The sequence below is a fragment of the Erpetoichthys calabaricus genome, chromosome 5 (genome assembly GCF_900747795.2).
Source record: "Erpetoichthys calabaricus chromosome 5, fErpCal1.3, whole genome shotgun sequence".
Classification (NCBI taxonomy): Eukaryota; Metazoa; Chordata; class Cladistia; order Polypteriformes; family Polypteridae; genus Erpetoichthys; species Erpetoichthys calabaricus.
Window position 1 is genome coordinate 223,209,493 of NC_041398.2, and position 13,466 is coordinate 223,222,958.

The 13,466-nt window shown below is 44.0% G+C and overlaps 1 protein-coding gene across 2 annotated transcripts in view; it reads left to right on the forward strand.

Annotated features, from left to right (window-relative positions):
* The window catches only part of myo5b (myosin VB), a 502,861-nt gene that overhangs the window by 248,648 nt on the left and 240,747 nt on the right, over positions 1-13,466 (forward strand). For both annotated transcript variants that reach the window (XM_051928010.1, XM_051928011.1), the window contains exon 3: positions 5,489-5,660. In XM_051928010.1, coding sequence (XP_051783970.1) covers positions 5,489-5,660 — 172 coding nt within the window. The remainder of the gene's footprint in view (positions 1-5,488; positions 5,661-13,466) is intronic.

The window sequence follows — 13,466 nt, forward strand, 5'->3', positions numbered from 1 at the left end:
TCAAGTTATTTTTTGTTAAAAAGTTTTAACAGAAAAGAGTGTGCTAGTCATGGACACCACAGTTGCAGCTGTTGTAGTCTGTGTATTAGGAATGTTTGATGTTGTGGGATACAGGCCGGACACAGACAGGTAGACATCGTTTTGTCACCCAAAGCACGTTTATTTACAGATTACTGTTTACAAGGTGCACACACAACCCAGTGCTGCAGCACCAATCACCCTCAGTCCAGGCCCACAACACAATGCCTTTCTCTTCTCCTGCGCCTCCACTCCTCTCCTCCATGCTCTGTCCTCTTCCACCCAACTCCAGCCATTGAATGGAGGGAGGCAGCCCCTTTTATAGTCACCCGGACATGTTCCAGGTGCCTTCCGACAATCTTCCTCCAGCACTCCGCAGTGTGGCAGAAGTGCCGGCTGCGCACCCAGAAACACTCCGGGTGTCCCCAATCCTCTTCCCCCCCCAGCACTTCCGGGTGTGGCGGAAGTGCTGAGGTCCAGGGCTCCCAAGGCATTGGGGCACCCTACAAGGTTGGGCTTCAAAGCTCTGCACCCGTGGTCCCCATAGCCACCAGAACGGTCACCCCCACATGGTCTGGGGGAGGCATAAGCCCTCCTCCGGTCCTCCAGGGCATCCCGGCTGGGACTCAGCCACCCGTGACAATGTCTATATAATCTTATATATAAACGTCTATGCATGGAAGTGTGTGTGTCTGTCTGTCCGGCCCAGAAATGCAAGGCTACAGCATGAAGCTCAAAGAAAGCGACTGTCGCCAAAGTGAAACGCAGAGAAAGGAGAAACTCGCTTAGCCGCTAATACACAAGTGAGGTGAGCACATCGGCAAAATAAAACCTCAGAGGTGAGAGAAATCCACTTAGCCGCTGATAGACAACAGAGCCGAGCAGGTCGGCAAAACAAAACCACCGAAGAAAGAGAACCTCGCTTAGCTGCTAATGCACAACTGACACAATTCATTGATTGAAGTGCCAGAATCCATGGTTTCTAGGAGCCCGGGATTTTTACAGCACAGGTTTATACTGCCAGTGTCATTATAACAAGTGCGCTTCTATTCAAGAATATAATTGCAGAAAAAGAACCCACGTGAATAGAAGCGCACTTGTTCTGTTATACTTACACTTTTTGTGAAAGTGTTTATTTGGTATTTGGACTTCAGGCTTCACACATTATACTCTTCATGTCTAGATTTTTTCAACTGATACTAAAACATGAAAAGTGTTTCTGTTTTAACGATGTGTTTACATGGATTGTTGTAGACACAGAACAAACATGAAATGCATGTGTTCCAAATAACGATATGGTATTTATAAAAGGTGTCATTTTGCTTGACGTCTCACTCTATACAACTCTAAGCAACTGACATGCAGGTAAACAGACTTGAGCTGAGAAAACTGTGTGGCGGTGGGGGGATGTGATAGCAGGCTGCTTGTTGCTTATCGACACATTTACTGGAATAAAGACGCTGGCAGAGAGGTGCAAAGGGATTTAAGGTGGGACGGATTTGGTAATTCTACTGATAATGTGTGAGTGCCAGTTATGCTGTTGTACAGTTATTATGAAAATTATGATAAATTCATCCATTGTGCTTATCTTATTTTTTTTTGTCCAAACATTAGGGTGTTATACTGTGTTAGCCATTTTGGATGTAGTGAGTTAAGCTAAGCAAAATTACACCTTTTATTGGCTAACTAGAAAGATTACAATATGCAAGCTTTTGAGGCAACTCAGGCCCCTTCTTCAGACAAGATCTTGCATGAAGACGGGGCCTGAGTTGCCCAAACATTGAAATGGCACTTACTGAAAACCATTAAATATTTACTATTAATGTTTCCTTTGACAAATACTTAAGGTCACCCTAAACACTGTCCTCCAAAATTCTTTTGTATAAGGACACTGAAGATTGAGCTGCATTCACTGCATTGATTATTTTGCAGAATACTGGACAGTTCAAGAGCCGTGCCAAATGCCAAAGCTGATTTTTATTTATTTATTTATTTTACAGTGCTTGGCTATGCTTTCTCTTTTTATGACATTAAACCCACTACAATCATACAGAATCGATGCACACTTTGGCGAATGGCCCACAAGGGGAATTAAAATTATCGCATTTGGTTTCCTCAGATGTGAAGCTGTCAACAGGGAGATTCAACACTTGCAACAAGGATATGTAAAGCTTGATAAAACTAAGAGCACAAAGCCGAAATCTATCATAGTTAAGTCACCAAGTATCCCGTTGCCAACAGTCAGGCTTTTCATGGACTGTTGCATTCAAATTATTTTACTGTTGTTTAAATGAGCCAGTGTACCAGATTAATGAATTAATATCTATTCTTAAAATTCTTGGGGCAGTGTGCAGCCCATCTTCTTGAGATAGAATTACGCCTTTCCTTAGTATGTGGGTTTTGTTGGCTAGATGCAATGTAGCTAAGAAAGCCACGAGCTTACAGAGAAATCATCCTCGAACTTTTTTTTGCCATACATGAAAAAATATAATAAAATCAAATAACTATTTTTTTGTGATCAATTGTTTATTGAACATTTGTCAAAACTAATACCTGTAATGAATAGCTTTTGCAGTCTCTGTACTTTTTGACACTCGCAATTGCAGCCAGTCTATTTTCATAAAGACATTTTTATTGGACCTGATTGATGAAAAGAGTTCCCTGCACATTTAAATTGATTATTCACTTGTACAAAAAGGTAGGAAAGTTTAGTGTATGTTATTTTTTTATGTTCTGCTTCACTGAAGTTTGATATTGTGTTAATACTACCAAAAAATACCGTCATTTATAAACATTTTAAATGTCTTTTTAAAAAGTCCCTATTGTAAATGCCAGCTTCTGATTTATAATAGTTCTATTGACAGAAGAGTATAGCATGCTCTGGCCTTGTCTGCTTGGGTTTTTTTCTCCAGGTACTCCGGTTTTCCCCTTTCATGTTCCCAAAGATATGTGTGTTAAGTTAATTTGCAGTGACAAATATGTAAGTGGGCCCTTTGATGGACTGATGGCCTGCCCAAGATACCCCCTGACCCACCGTGAACCTAAATTGAATTCTGTATCCTAGGTCTAGTTATCTCTTTATCTGTCTGTCTAACTCCAAACCTGCCTATCATTCATGTCGCACCTCTCCTGCTTATCATGTAGTTTTGTTTCTGTATATTTAACAATTATAGCCTTGTGAGAGACTAAAACAGACAGCTTTTCATAATCAGATACTGGTAGAACTAATTCCGAAGGAGCTCCTTCTTTATCAGCCATTTTTGCATTAAATGAGGATTTGGTACAAATAGAAATAAGGTAAAGATGGCACCTATTGGCAGAAAAATTAATAGACTTTAATGTTAAAAGATATCATTAAAATCTACTATATAATGAAACATTAAGGTTTGTGTGCCCAGTCACTCTGAGCAATCTGATTGGTCAGTTTGACTTCAGTGTGATTGGTCAGTTTGGCTTTGGTGACGCGATCAAACAATGAAGTGCGAGCGCAAGATGCAGGATGAGGTGTAAAGGCGTATGAGGCACGCTGAGAGCGTCACCTTCAAAGACGGCAAGTATAAAATCAGACAGAAGATGAGAAAGGGGCTTTATGGGAATGCGCTGGAGAGTGGGAGCACCGGTGAAGAGACTTTGACACACGTAAATGCAGAGGAAAGGAACAAGAGGTAGCAAATATTTTTAATTATTCTGTCACCTGTCTTCAACACGTACCATGGCTAGTCTTTATATATAACTAGGGGGCTCCACCCCCGGGTTTGGTTTACCGGATATACAATTTTAAGAGATTGTTATTTTCATGGGAATTGTTACATATGCATTATTTTCACTTTTACTTTAAAACTTTTGTAAAAACAATACTTGTCCTTTATTTCCGGCCCCGGGCGTGGTTAAATCTCTTTCTCGCAGGACGTATAATGCTGCTCACGAATGCACGCTAAGGAGATGCCGTTGGATCAGCTGCTGGCTTGTTGTTGCTGCTGCTTCTGCTGGCGAGCTGCGTGCTGTGCTTGTCGAGCTGTGCGTTGATCATTTAAAAGCCTGTACAGCAGCTGTCCTTTTGCCACTTTGCGTCTCTGCTGCCCGCATTATGAAAGGGGGGGAAGCTTAACACACACTAAGGAGAAACGGACGGATCATCTGTTAGCGAGCTGCATGTCAGATCATGTAAAAGCCTGTACAGCAGCTGTTCTTTTGCCCTTTCGCATCTCTGCTGCTCGCGTTGTGAAGTGCGGGGGGGGGGCTGAACGCACACTAAGGAGAAGCAATCGGATCATCTGCTGGCTTGCTGCTGCTGCTGCTGGCAAGCTGCGTGTTCTGCTTGTTGCTTGTTGTTGTTTTAAGAGCTGGGAGCAAATTAAGTGTGTCTACCAAAAGCATTCCAAAAACTGCTAGGTTAGATGTCCGTGAACTTGTTTTAAATGTTGCCTCACTACCTTGTCTCGCGGGATATCAAATTGTCTTCTGAGAAGATCACGTCTCGTCTCCCTAATCTCCCTCCCAAGATTTTTTTTTATAATAGAGAGAGATACGCTATTGTGGCTGTCCGTTTGTCTGTCCAGGATTTTAATCACCTGTAGCTCGCAAACCGTTTGACCTATTGACCTGAAATTTGGTACACATATGCTACGTGACCTCTACTATCAGCTTTCGGGAGGATGATTGCCCTCCATGGTTATTCCTCTTTTTATTTTTTATTTTATTTTATTTTATTGTAGAACTCTCGGCAGCAGCTGTGCGCGCGTGCGTATGGGCACCGTTCTCATCCCTACCACCTTTGCCATCACTTCCCCTACCTCTTCATATCTTAAGTCTTCAATCTGCTTTAAAAAATTATTTAAGTGCCTGCTTAAGTGAAAAATTAAAGAAAACGTACTAAATACTTGTAACACAAACACTGACTTAATCAGTTTTAATGCAAAAAGATGCCTACGAATGAAGAGAAGAAGCGGGCCGCTAGGGTGGAGAAAAGAAGAGCTGCTCAAGAAGGAGCAAGCGCATCAACCTCTGAGCAAATGAATGCTAAACGTACAGAGAAAGAGTATGAATACTATGAATGCTCAAGTCAGGTGTATTCACTGCATGTTATCGTGCAGTGCGCCTTTACTGGTATTAAATAATTGCACTAAATATTTCAGTAACACTTTAGTTTATGTGTCTATTTTGAATGGCTATTGCATTTTAAAAAACATTAAGAAACCTTTTAACATAATTTTAAGCAAGACAGTAATATATTGCAAGAGTCTTATAATTTTAGTGAAAATGTATTATTATTAATAGCATAGTAGACAAGACACTGATAGATTGCGAATAGCTGCTTTATAATGGATGCCTAAACTAAAGTATTTCCAAACGCAGAGAGTGGAAATTTTACTAAAACTGTGGTTGACATGAAAGAGTGCAGCTGCATTGGCTATTTCAGGATCAAGATTGCTGCCCTTAAATTGAGACATTTCCAACTTTTCTATTACAGATTATTGAGTACCCTGTCAACACAAAGGCTAACCAGCTGCCTTTTCTGCGAAACCCTGACATTCTGGTGGGAGAGAATGACTTGACAGCCCTCAGCTACCTCCATGAACCTGCCGTCCTTCACAATTTAAAAGTTCGCTTTTTAGAGTCCAATCACATCTACACCTACTGTGGTAAGTTCATGACATTCGCCTTTTGTTATTTTCAACTTACATAATCTTTAGCTTAATGTTGATTTATTGGCTTAAAAGAATACCCAAAAATGTCTTTTCTTATAAGGTACTTACCCCATGTGCTTAGTAGTAATGCCTGAGAAAAATCTTTAATCATGTTTTCATGGGGTACTAAGAAAGCAAACTTTCTGATAGAATGGGTGTTTATGGTGATCAATGCTGCACAACACGGCAAACAAAATAAAAGGCGTTGGAGGAAAAATCTCATGTTACTCGTGACGCATAGATCTTGTGTTAAGTCATCCAGTCATACTGTGTGTTTCTTGTTGACCAGCACTGCTCACCATTAGACATCCACTCTTATGTGCAGTAATGCTGATAACAGCAGCGGGAGAGAATCTGACGAGGTTAAAAGAATATGGAAATGTAGTCAAGTGCAGCACTTCAAGAAAAGTCAATGAAGGACACGAGTGTGACAGGCACCCTGATGAAATAATTAAAGATTTAAAAAGTGTTGAATTATTTTATCTCCCTACTTCTCGTTGTGCCCCTGCAAAAAGCTCACAGGCGGTGCACAGTTTATTAACTGCTGCTGCAGAGAGCTGTCCCACCTGCAGAGCGGCAAGGCTATATGAGCCAAGCATCTCAGATTGGTTAAGGAGACTGTATGACGCAATCAGTCACTTCTGTAGGTTCTTATTACCGTGAGATATGAGACTTGTGTGTGACCGCAATTGATGCAGCATTTCTCTGACGTTGGTCTTTGTAAAAGTGTGTTTTCTCTGTAACTGAGCCCACTTTAGAAAATGACAATGCAGCCTGTTATGTGACGTATTTTTTTCTCAGGGAGGCATGGTGGTGTAGTGGTTAGCATTGCTGCCTTACAGCTCAGGTCACATTTTTGGATGCAGTAATGGGTCCAGCTTGGTTGGCAGATACTTCTCTAGCGCTCAGAGACACTTAAAAGACCATTGCAGCCTTATAATTCACTAAAACCTAGTTCAGCTTCTCCTTCCCGATTAGCTTTAATGCATTTCACTGACTTTGCTGAAATACATTTCTGCATTTTTGCCAAACTTCGGGTGAAGCAAACTCAGCAAGGTCTGCTCACCACTAGTCAACAATAATAAAAAAAAGGATGCAGCAAAAACTTTCAACAACCAGGAAAAAGTCAATTATTAATTAAAAAAATAAAATTCATAATGCATTGTGTATTCAATTTTCATCAAGAAAACTTTGCCATAGATGTTTAAATCATTTTTCAGAGGTCTATACCTTTAAGCTATCAAGATACATAAAATGATCACAAAAAAAAGGAAACTCAACAGCAAGTCTTCAATTCAAAGGAAAAAAGAAAATCTTTCAAATTAATTCAACAAAAGCTTAAAGTGACTCAATACAAGCTGCAATTAATCAACCATCAGTGCTGTTTTAATCCGTCCACACTTTCACATCTTATGTACTGTGCCTACCTCAGTGTCCCCACTCTCAGTCACTGTGTGATGAGTATACCAAACCTGAACCAAGGGGTTCATTAGATTGACTGCTAGACACCTTAAAATACTTTAATTCCAATTTGGGTGAAAATATTTAATCACTGTTGTCACTGTGCTGCCATTTCCCAACCTGCCCTGCCGAAATTGTTGTGGCAAATACATTACAGTATCGTGCCATACCAGTGATGCTAATTCTCTTTTAATAATTTCAGTTTTTGAAGTCCACCCGTTTTTCCCGTCAGACAAGTCAGATTCACCTTACACTAAATAAAACTGAGAGCAGGCTCATGTGTACGTATATGTAATATGCTGCCCACAGCTAGCACACAGCGCAACAAGACCCTGTCCATAGTTCACCTCTGCCAGAAGTTTAAAGTCTGAAGAATTACTAAGCTAAAAATAAAGGTGCACTCCAAATGAAGACAATAATTGTATTTTTTGATTAAAAAAATGCACATGTTGTCAGTCATGTGAAAGGAGCCTTGTAAATATTATTATTATTAAAGCGCAAACTGACCCTTTTTGTTGGAACACGGTGCCATAAGCCTGCAGACCATGGCACATGCACCAAGAATAAGTCTGTTAAGTATACTTCTAGTTTTTCCCTGTTCTCAATTTTTTAGATAGCAGTTTCTACTACAACTGGATTTTGATACATTTATACACATCCCTAAATAGATCAGTCCATTTTTTTTGTCTCTTCCATATCATAATTTATCTAATTTGTGATTTTGGCATATTGTCACTTCTTAAGAGATTCTTAGCTATTCACACAGCATATAATATACTGTAAACTGTGCTCTCTGTACAGATAATCAAGGTCAATGGAAGAATCCAGTCAGTATGCATATTTTATTTTACTTACTGTATGTTCTGGGGTGGTGCTGCAGTTAGTGCTGCTAACTCATACTTTCAGGAGACTTTGTACAAATTCTAATAGATCAATCTTGGTACAGTATTGGTGTATTATTTCTGTGTTCAAGTGGGTTTTCAATGTATGATTAGTTATACTTTTAAAGCCAAACCATTGTACCATCATACTACTTTGTCAGTTATATTACTTGTAAATTTATTATATGTATATTCTACTGTTACATGTACTAATATTCCATTAATTCTTACTACATTGTTGAAGTGTGATCAGGTAGTTTTTTTTTAAATTGGATTAGACTGTATTTGTCCCATACAAAAAACATAAAGGCAATATGAAAATTACAGGGTAAGCACAACAGATGGAATCTGATACAATACAACACATTTGTGATGGCTTATGAGCAGCTCAAACACGCACAGCGCAACACTCAGCTGTTAATCTAATTGAAGCCAATGTCAAAGGATTATGGACACTGTGCTGTGGGATTGCCTATTGATGAAACAACATGTCATAGTGAGATTACTTTGATTTCTTTTTGTAAAAGAAAAAAGAGAGAGAGAGAGAGAGAGAGAGAGAGAGAGAGCACTTTTGTAAAGGCTGCTGCAGCACCAGGAAAATTTATAAAAAAACAATTAGCACTATAGTTTGTTGGAAGAGAATTTGGCTTTATGATAACTGCAAGAAATAAAGTATACTTACTTGAGCAGAAGAAATTAAAGCAATCCATTTTACATGTAGTTGTTCTTGCAGGGACTCCAAGGTAGGCCAAAAACCGTTTGTTATTAAAAGGTAGTCATGCTGAATGAATGGGGAGACAGAATGACATGCTTTGGCTCAGGATATATAATCACTCTATCCATCCATCCATCCATTGTCTCCCGCTTATCCGAGGTCGGGTCGCGGGGGCAGCAGCTTGAGCAGAGATGCCCAGACTTCCCTCTCCCCGGCCACTTCTTCTAGCTCTTCCGGGAGAATCCCAAGGCGTTCCCAGGCCAGTCGAGAGACATAGTCCCTCCAGCGTGTCCTGGGTCTTCCCCGGGGCCTCCTCCCGGTTGGACGTGCCCGGAACACCTCACCAGGGAGGCGTCCAGGAGGCATCCTGATCAGATGCCCGAGCCACCTCATCTGACTCCTCTCGATGCGGAGGAGCAGCGGCTCTACTCTGAGCCCCTCCCGGATGACTGAGCTTCTCACCCTATCTTTAAGGGAAAGCCCAGACACCCTGCGGAGGAAACTCATTTCAGCCGCTTGTATTCGCGATCTCGTTCTTTCGGTCACTACCCATAGCTCATGACCATAGGTGAGGGTAGGAACATAGATCGACTGGTAAATTGAGAGCTTCGCCTTGCGGCTCAGCTCCTTTTTCACCACGACAGACCGATGCAATGCCCGCATTACTGCGGATGCCGCACCGATCCGCCTGTCGATCTCACGCTCCATTCTTCCCTCACTCGTGAACAAGACCCCAAGATACTTGAACTCCTCCACTTGGGGCAGGATCTCGCTACCAACCCTGAGAGGGCACTCCACCCTTTTCCGGCTGAGGACCATGGTCTCGGATTTGGAGGTGCTGATTCTCATCCCAGCCGCTTCACACTCGGCTGCGAACCGATCCAGAGAGAGCTGAAGATCACGGCCTGATGAAGCAAACAGGACAACATCATCTGCAAAAAGCAGTGACCCAATCCTGAGCCCACCAAACTGGACCCTCTGAACACCCTGGCTGCGCCTAGAAATTCTGTCCATAAAAGATATGAACAGAATCGGTGACAAAGGGCAGCCCTGGCGGAGTCCAACTCTCACTGGAAACGGGTTCGACTTACTGCCGGCAATGCGGACCAAGCTCTGGCACCGATCGTACAGGGACTGAACAGCCCTTATCAGGGGGGCCGGTACCCCATACTCTCGGAGTACCCCCCACAGGATTCCCCGAGGGACACGGTCGAATGCCTTTTCTAAGTCCACAAAACACATGTAGACTGGTTGGGCAAACTCCCATGCACCCTCCAGGACCCTGCTAAGGGTATAGAGCTGGTCCACTGTTCCGCGACCAGGACGAAAACCACACTGTTCCTCCTGAATCCGAGGCTCGACTATCCGACGGACCCTCCTCTCCAGGACCCCTGAATAGACTTTTCCAGGGAGGCTGAGGAGTGTGATCCCTCTGTAGTTGGAACACACCCTCCGATCCCCCTTCTTAAAGAAGGGGACCACCACCCCGGTCTGCCAATCCAGAGGCACTGTCCCTGATGTCCATGCGATGTTGCAGAGGCGTGTCAGCCAAGACAGTCCTACAACATCCAGAGCCTTGAGGAACTCCGGGCGTATCTCATCCACCCCCGGGGCCCTACCACCAAGGAGTTTTTTGACCACCTCGGTGACCTCAGTACCAGAGATGGGGGAGCCCACCTCTGAGTCCCCAGGCTCTGCTTCCTCATTGGAAGGCATGTTAAAGGGATTGAGGAGGTCTTCGAAGTATTCCCCCCACCGACCCACAACATCCCGAGTCGAGGTCAGCAGCGCACCATCCCCACCATATACAGTGTTGACACTGCACTGCTTCCCCTTCCTGAGACGCCGGATGGTGGACCAGAATCTCCTCGAAGCCGTCCGAAAGTCATTCTCCATGGCCTCCCCAAACTCCTCCCACGCCCGAGTTTTTGCCTCAGCAACCACCAAAGCCGCATTCCGCTTGGCCTGCCGGTACCTATCAGCTGCCTCCGGGGTCCCACAGGACAAAAGGGTCCTGTAGGACTCCTTCTTCAGCTTGACGGCATCCTTCACCGCCGGTGTCCACCAGCGGGTTCGGGGATTGCCGCCACGACAGGCACCGACCACCTTACGGCCACAGCTCCGGTCAGCTGCCTCAACAATAGAGGCACGGAACATGGCCCATTCGGACTCAATGTCCCCCACCTCCCTCGGGATGTGGTCGAAGTTCTGCCGGAGGTGGGAGTTGAAGCTACTTCTGACAGGGGGCTCTGCCAGACGTTCCCAGCAGACCCTCACAACACGTTTGGGCCTACCACGCCTAACCGGCATCCTCCCCCACCATCGAAGCCAACTCACCACCAGGTGGTGATCAGTTGACAGCTTCGCCCCTCTCTTCACCCGAGTGTCCAAGACATGTGGCCGCAAGTCCGACGACACGACCACAAAGTCGATCATCGAACTGAGGCCTAGGGTGTCCTGGTGCCAAGTGCACATATGAACACCCCTATGCTTGAACATGGTGTTCGTTATGGACAATCCGTGACGAGCACAGAAGTCCAATAACAAAACACCGCCCGGGTTCAGATCAGGGGGGCCATTCCTCCCAATCACGCCCTTCCAGGTCTCACTGTCATTGCCCACGTGAGCATTGAAGTCTCCCAGCAGAACGAGGGAGTCCCCAGAAGGTATGCCCTCTAGCACCCCCTCCAGGGACTCCAAAAAGGGTGGGTACTCCGAACTGCTGTTCGGTGCATACGCACAAACAACAGTTAGGACCCGTCCCCCCACCCGAAGGCGAAGGGAGGCTACCCTCTCGTCCACCGGGGTAAACCCCAATGTACAGGCTCCAAGTTGGGGGGCAATAAGTATACCCACACCTGCTCGGCGCCTCTCACCGGGGGCAACTCCAGAGTGGTAGAGAGTCCAGCCCCTCTCAAGGAGATTGGTTCCAGAGTCCAAGCTGTGCGTCGAGGTGAGTCCAACTATATCTAGCCGGAACCTCTCAACTTCGCGCACTAGCTCAGGCTCCTTCCCCTTCAGAGAGGTGACATTCCACGTCCCAAGAGCCAGTTTCTGTAGCCGAGGATCGGACCGCCAAGGTCCCCGCCTTCGGCCACCACCCAACTCACACTGCACCCGACCTCCTTGGCCCCTCCCATAGGTGGTGAGCCCATGGGAAGGGGGGACCCACGTTGCCTCTTCGGGCTGTGCCCGGCCGAGCCCCATGGGTGCAGGCCCGGCCACCAGGCGCTCGCCATCGAGCCCCACCTCCAGGCCTGGCTCCAGAGTGGGGCCCCGGTGACCCGCGTCCGGGCAAGGGAAAACGCCGTCCAAAATTGTTTTTCTTCATAGGAGGTTTGTTTAACCGCTCTTTGTCTCATCCCTCACCTAGGACCAGTTTGCCTTGGGTGGCCCTACCAGGGGCATAAAGCCCCAGACAACAGAGCTCCTAGGATCATTGGGACACGCAAACCCCTCCACCACGATAAGGTGACGGTTATAAAAAAAATCCTGGAGAGAAACATTAGGGCGTTGAGACGTGATCTTTACGTTAAGATCGCAGAAGACACTTAAAAGACCCGCAAGGACCTTAAACATGAGACATTGTGTGAAGAGATTGACCCAGGACCGTCTCTTGATGACGTAGAACATGAGATTCTTGCAAGACACGCCCTACTTACAATCAATATCAAATAAGACAATGGGGCAGCAAAACATTCAGTCATGTGAAGGATTTGAGCACACACAGATCCAGGGTCTCAGCGCATATAAAGCGTATAAAGACAATACGTTGTAAATGAAATGTCGACGACTAAGCGAAGAAGAAAGCAGTGCGGAGAAAAGAGACTCAAAAGCATTGGAGAGAAAAAAGAACAAAAAAGAAAGAGAATAATCTAGGTGCAAATTCAGAAAATAAGGAAAGTAATTATCAGCCCGTAACAAGTGGAATTGAAACAAAGCACGTCCGATTGGGCTCGGAATTAAAAGACAGAGTAAAAGACAAAGTAGAACTTCATAAAGACATTCATAAACGTTGGCGCTATACACACGCAGAGCAGATTATGAACGCAGTGAAATTCGAAAGGCTCAAAAAAAAAAGTATGCGCGATACAAATATGGAGAAAGTTAAAGAACATGAAAGTAGGAAAATCAGAAGTATAAAAAAAAGAAAGTAAAGATCGCAGTAGCGCAAACAAATGGAAATTATTACTCGAAAAAGGGAAAATAATCACCACGGACCAGGTGTCATTGAAAAAAAAGCAGGACAAAGCGAGGTCATAAATAAAAGACAGTAGAAAACAAGGTAAAACGTCATAAAGAGGTTACAAAACAAAGGGGGCCAAACACATGCAGAGCAGGTTAGAGATAATGAAAACTGGAATTCAAAAGACTCAAAAAACACGTAGGTGCAAAACACATGCAGAGCAAGATACAGAATATGAAAGCAGAAAAAAATGAAAGTGTCAAAACAAAGACAGTAAACATCGCATTAACGCAAAAAAAGATAAATTATTACTCGGAGAAATAACTAAAAGGCGAATAGAGATCGAATATATGGACACAGGTGATGTGTTAGAAGTATGTAAATATTGTAAGGCTTTGAAGTTTAAGTCAGAGAATTTCAGAAACGTGGGTTTACCTCATATCTATTTATTGGTTACTTTGCAAAAAAAATTAACAACTGCTGCTGATGTAGATCACTTTGTCTGTGCTGAAATTCCA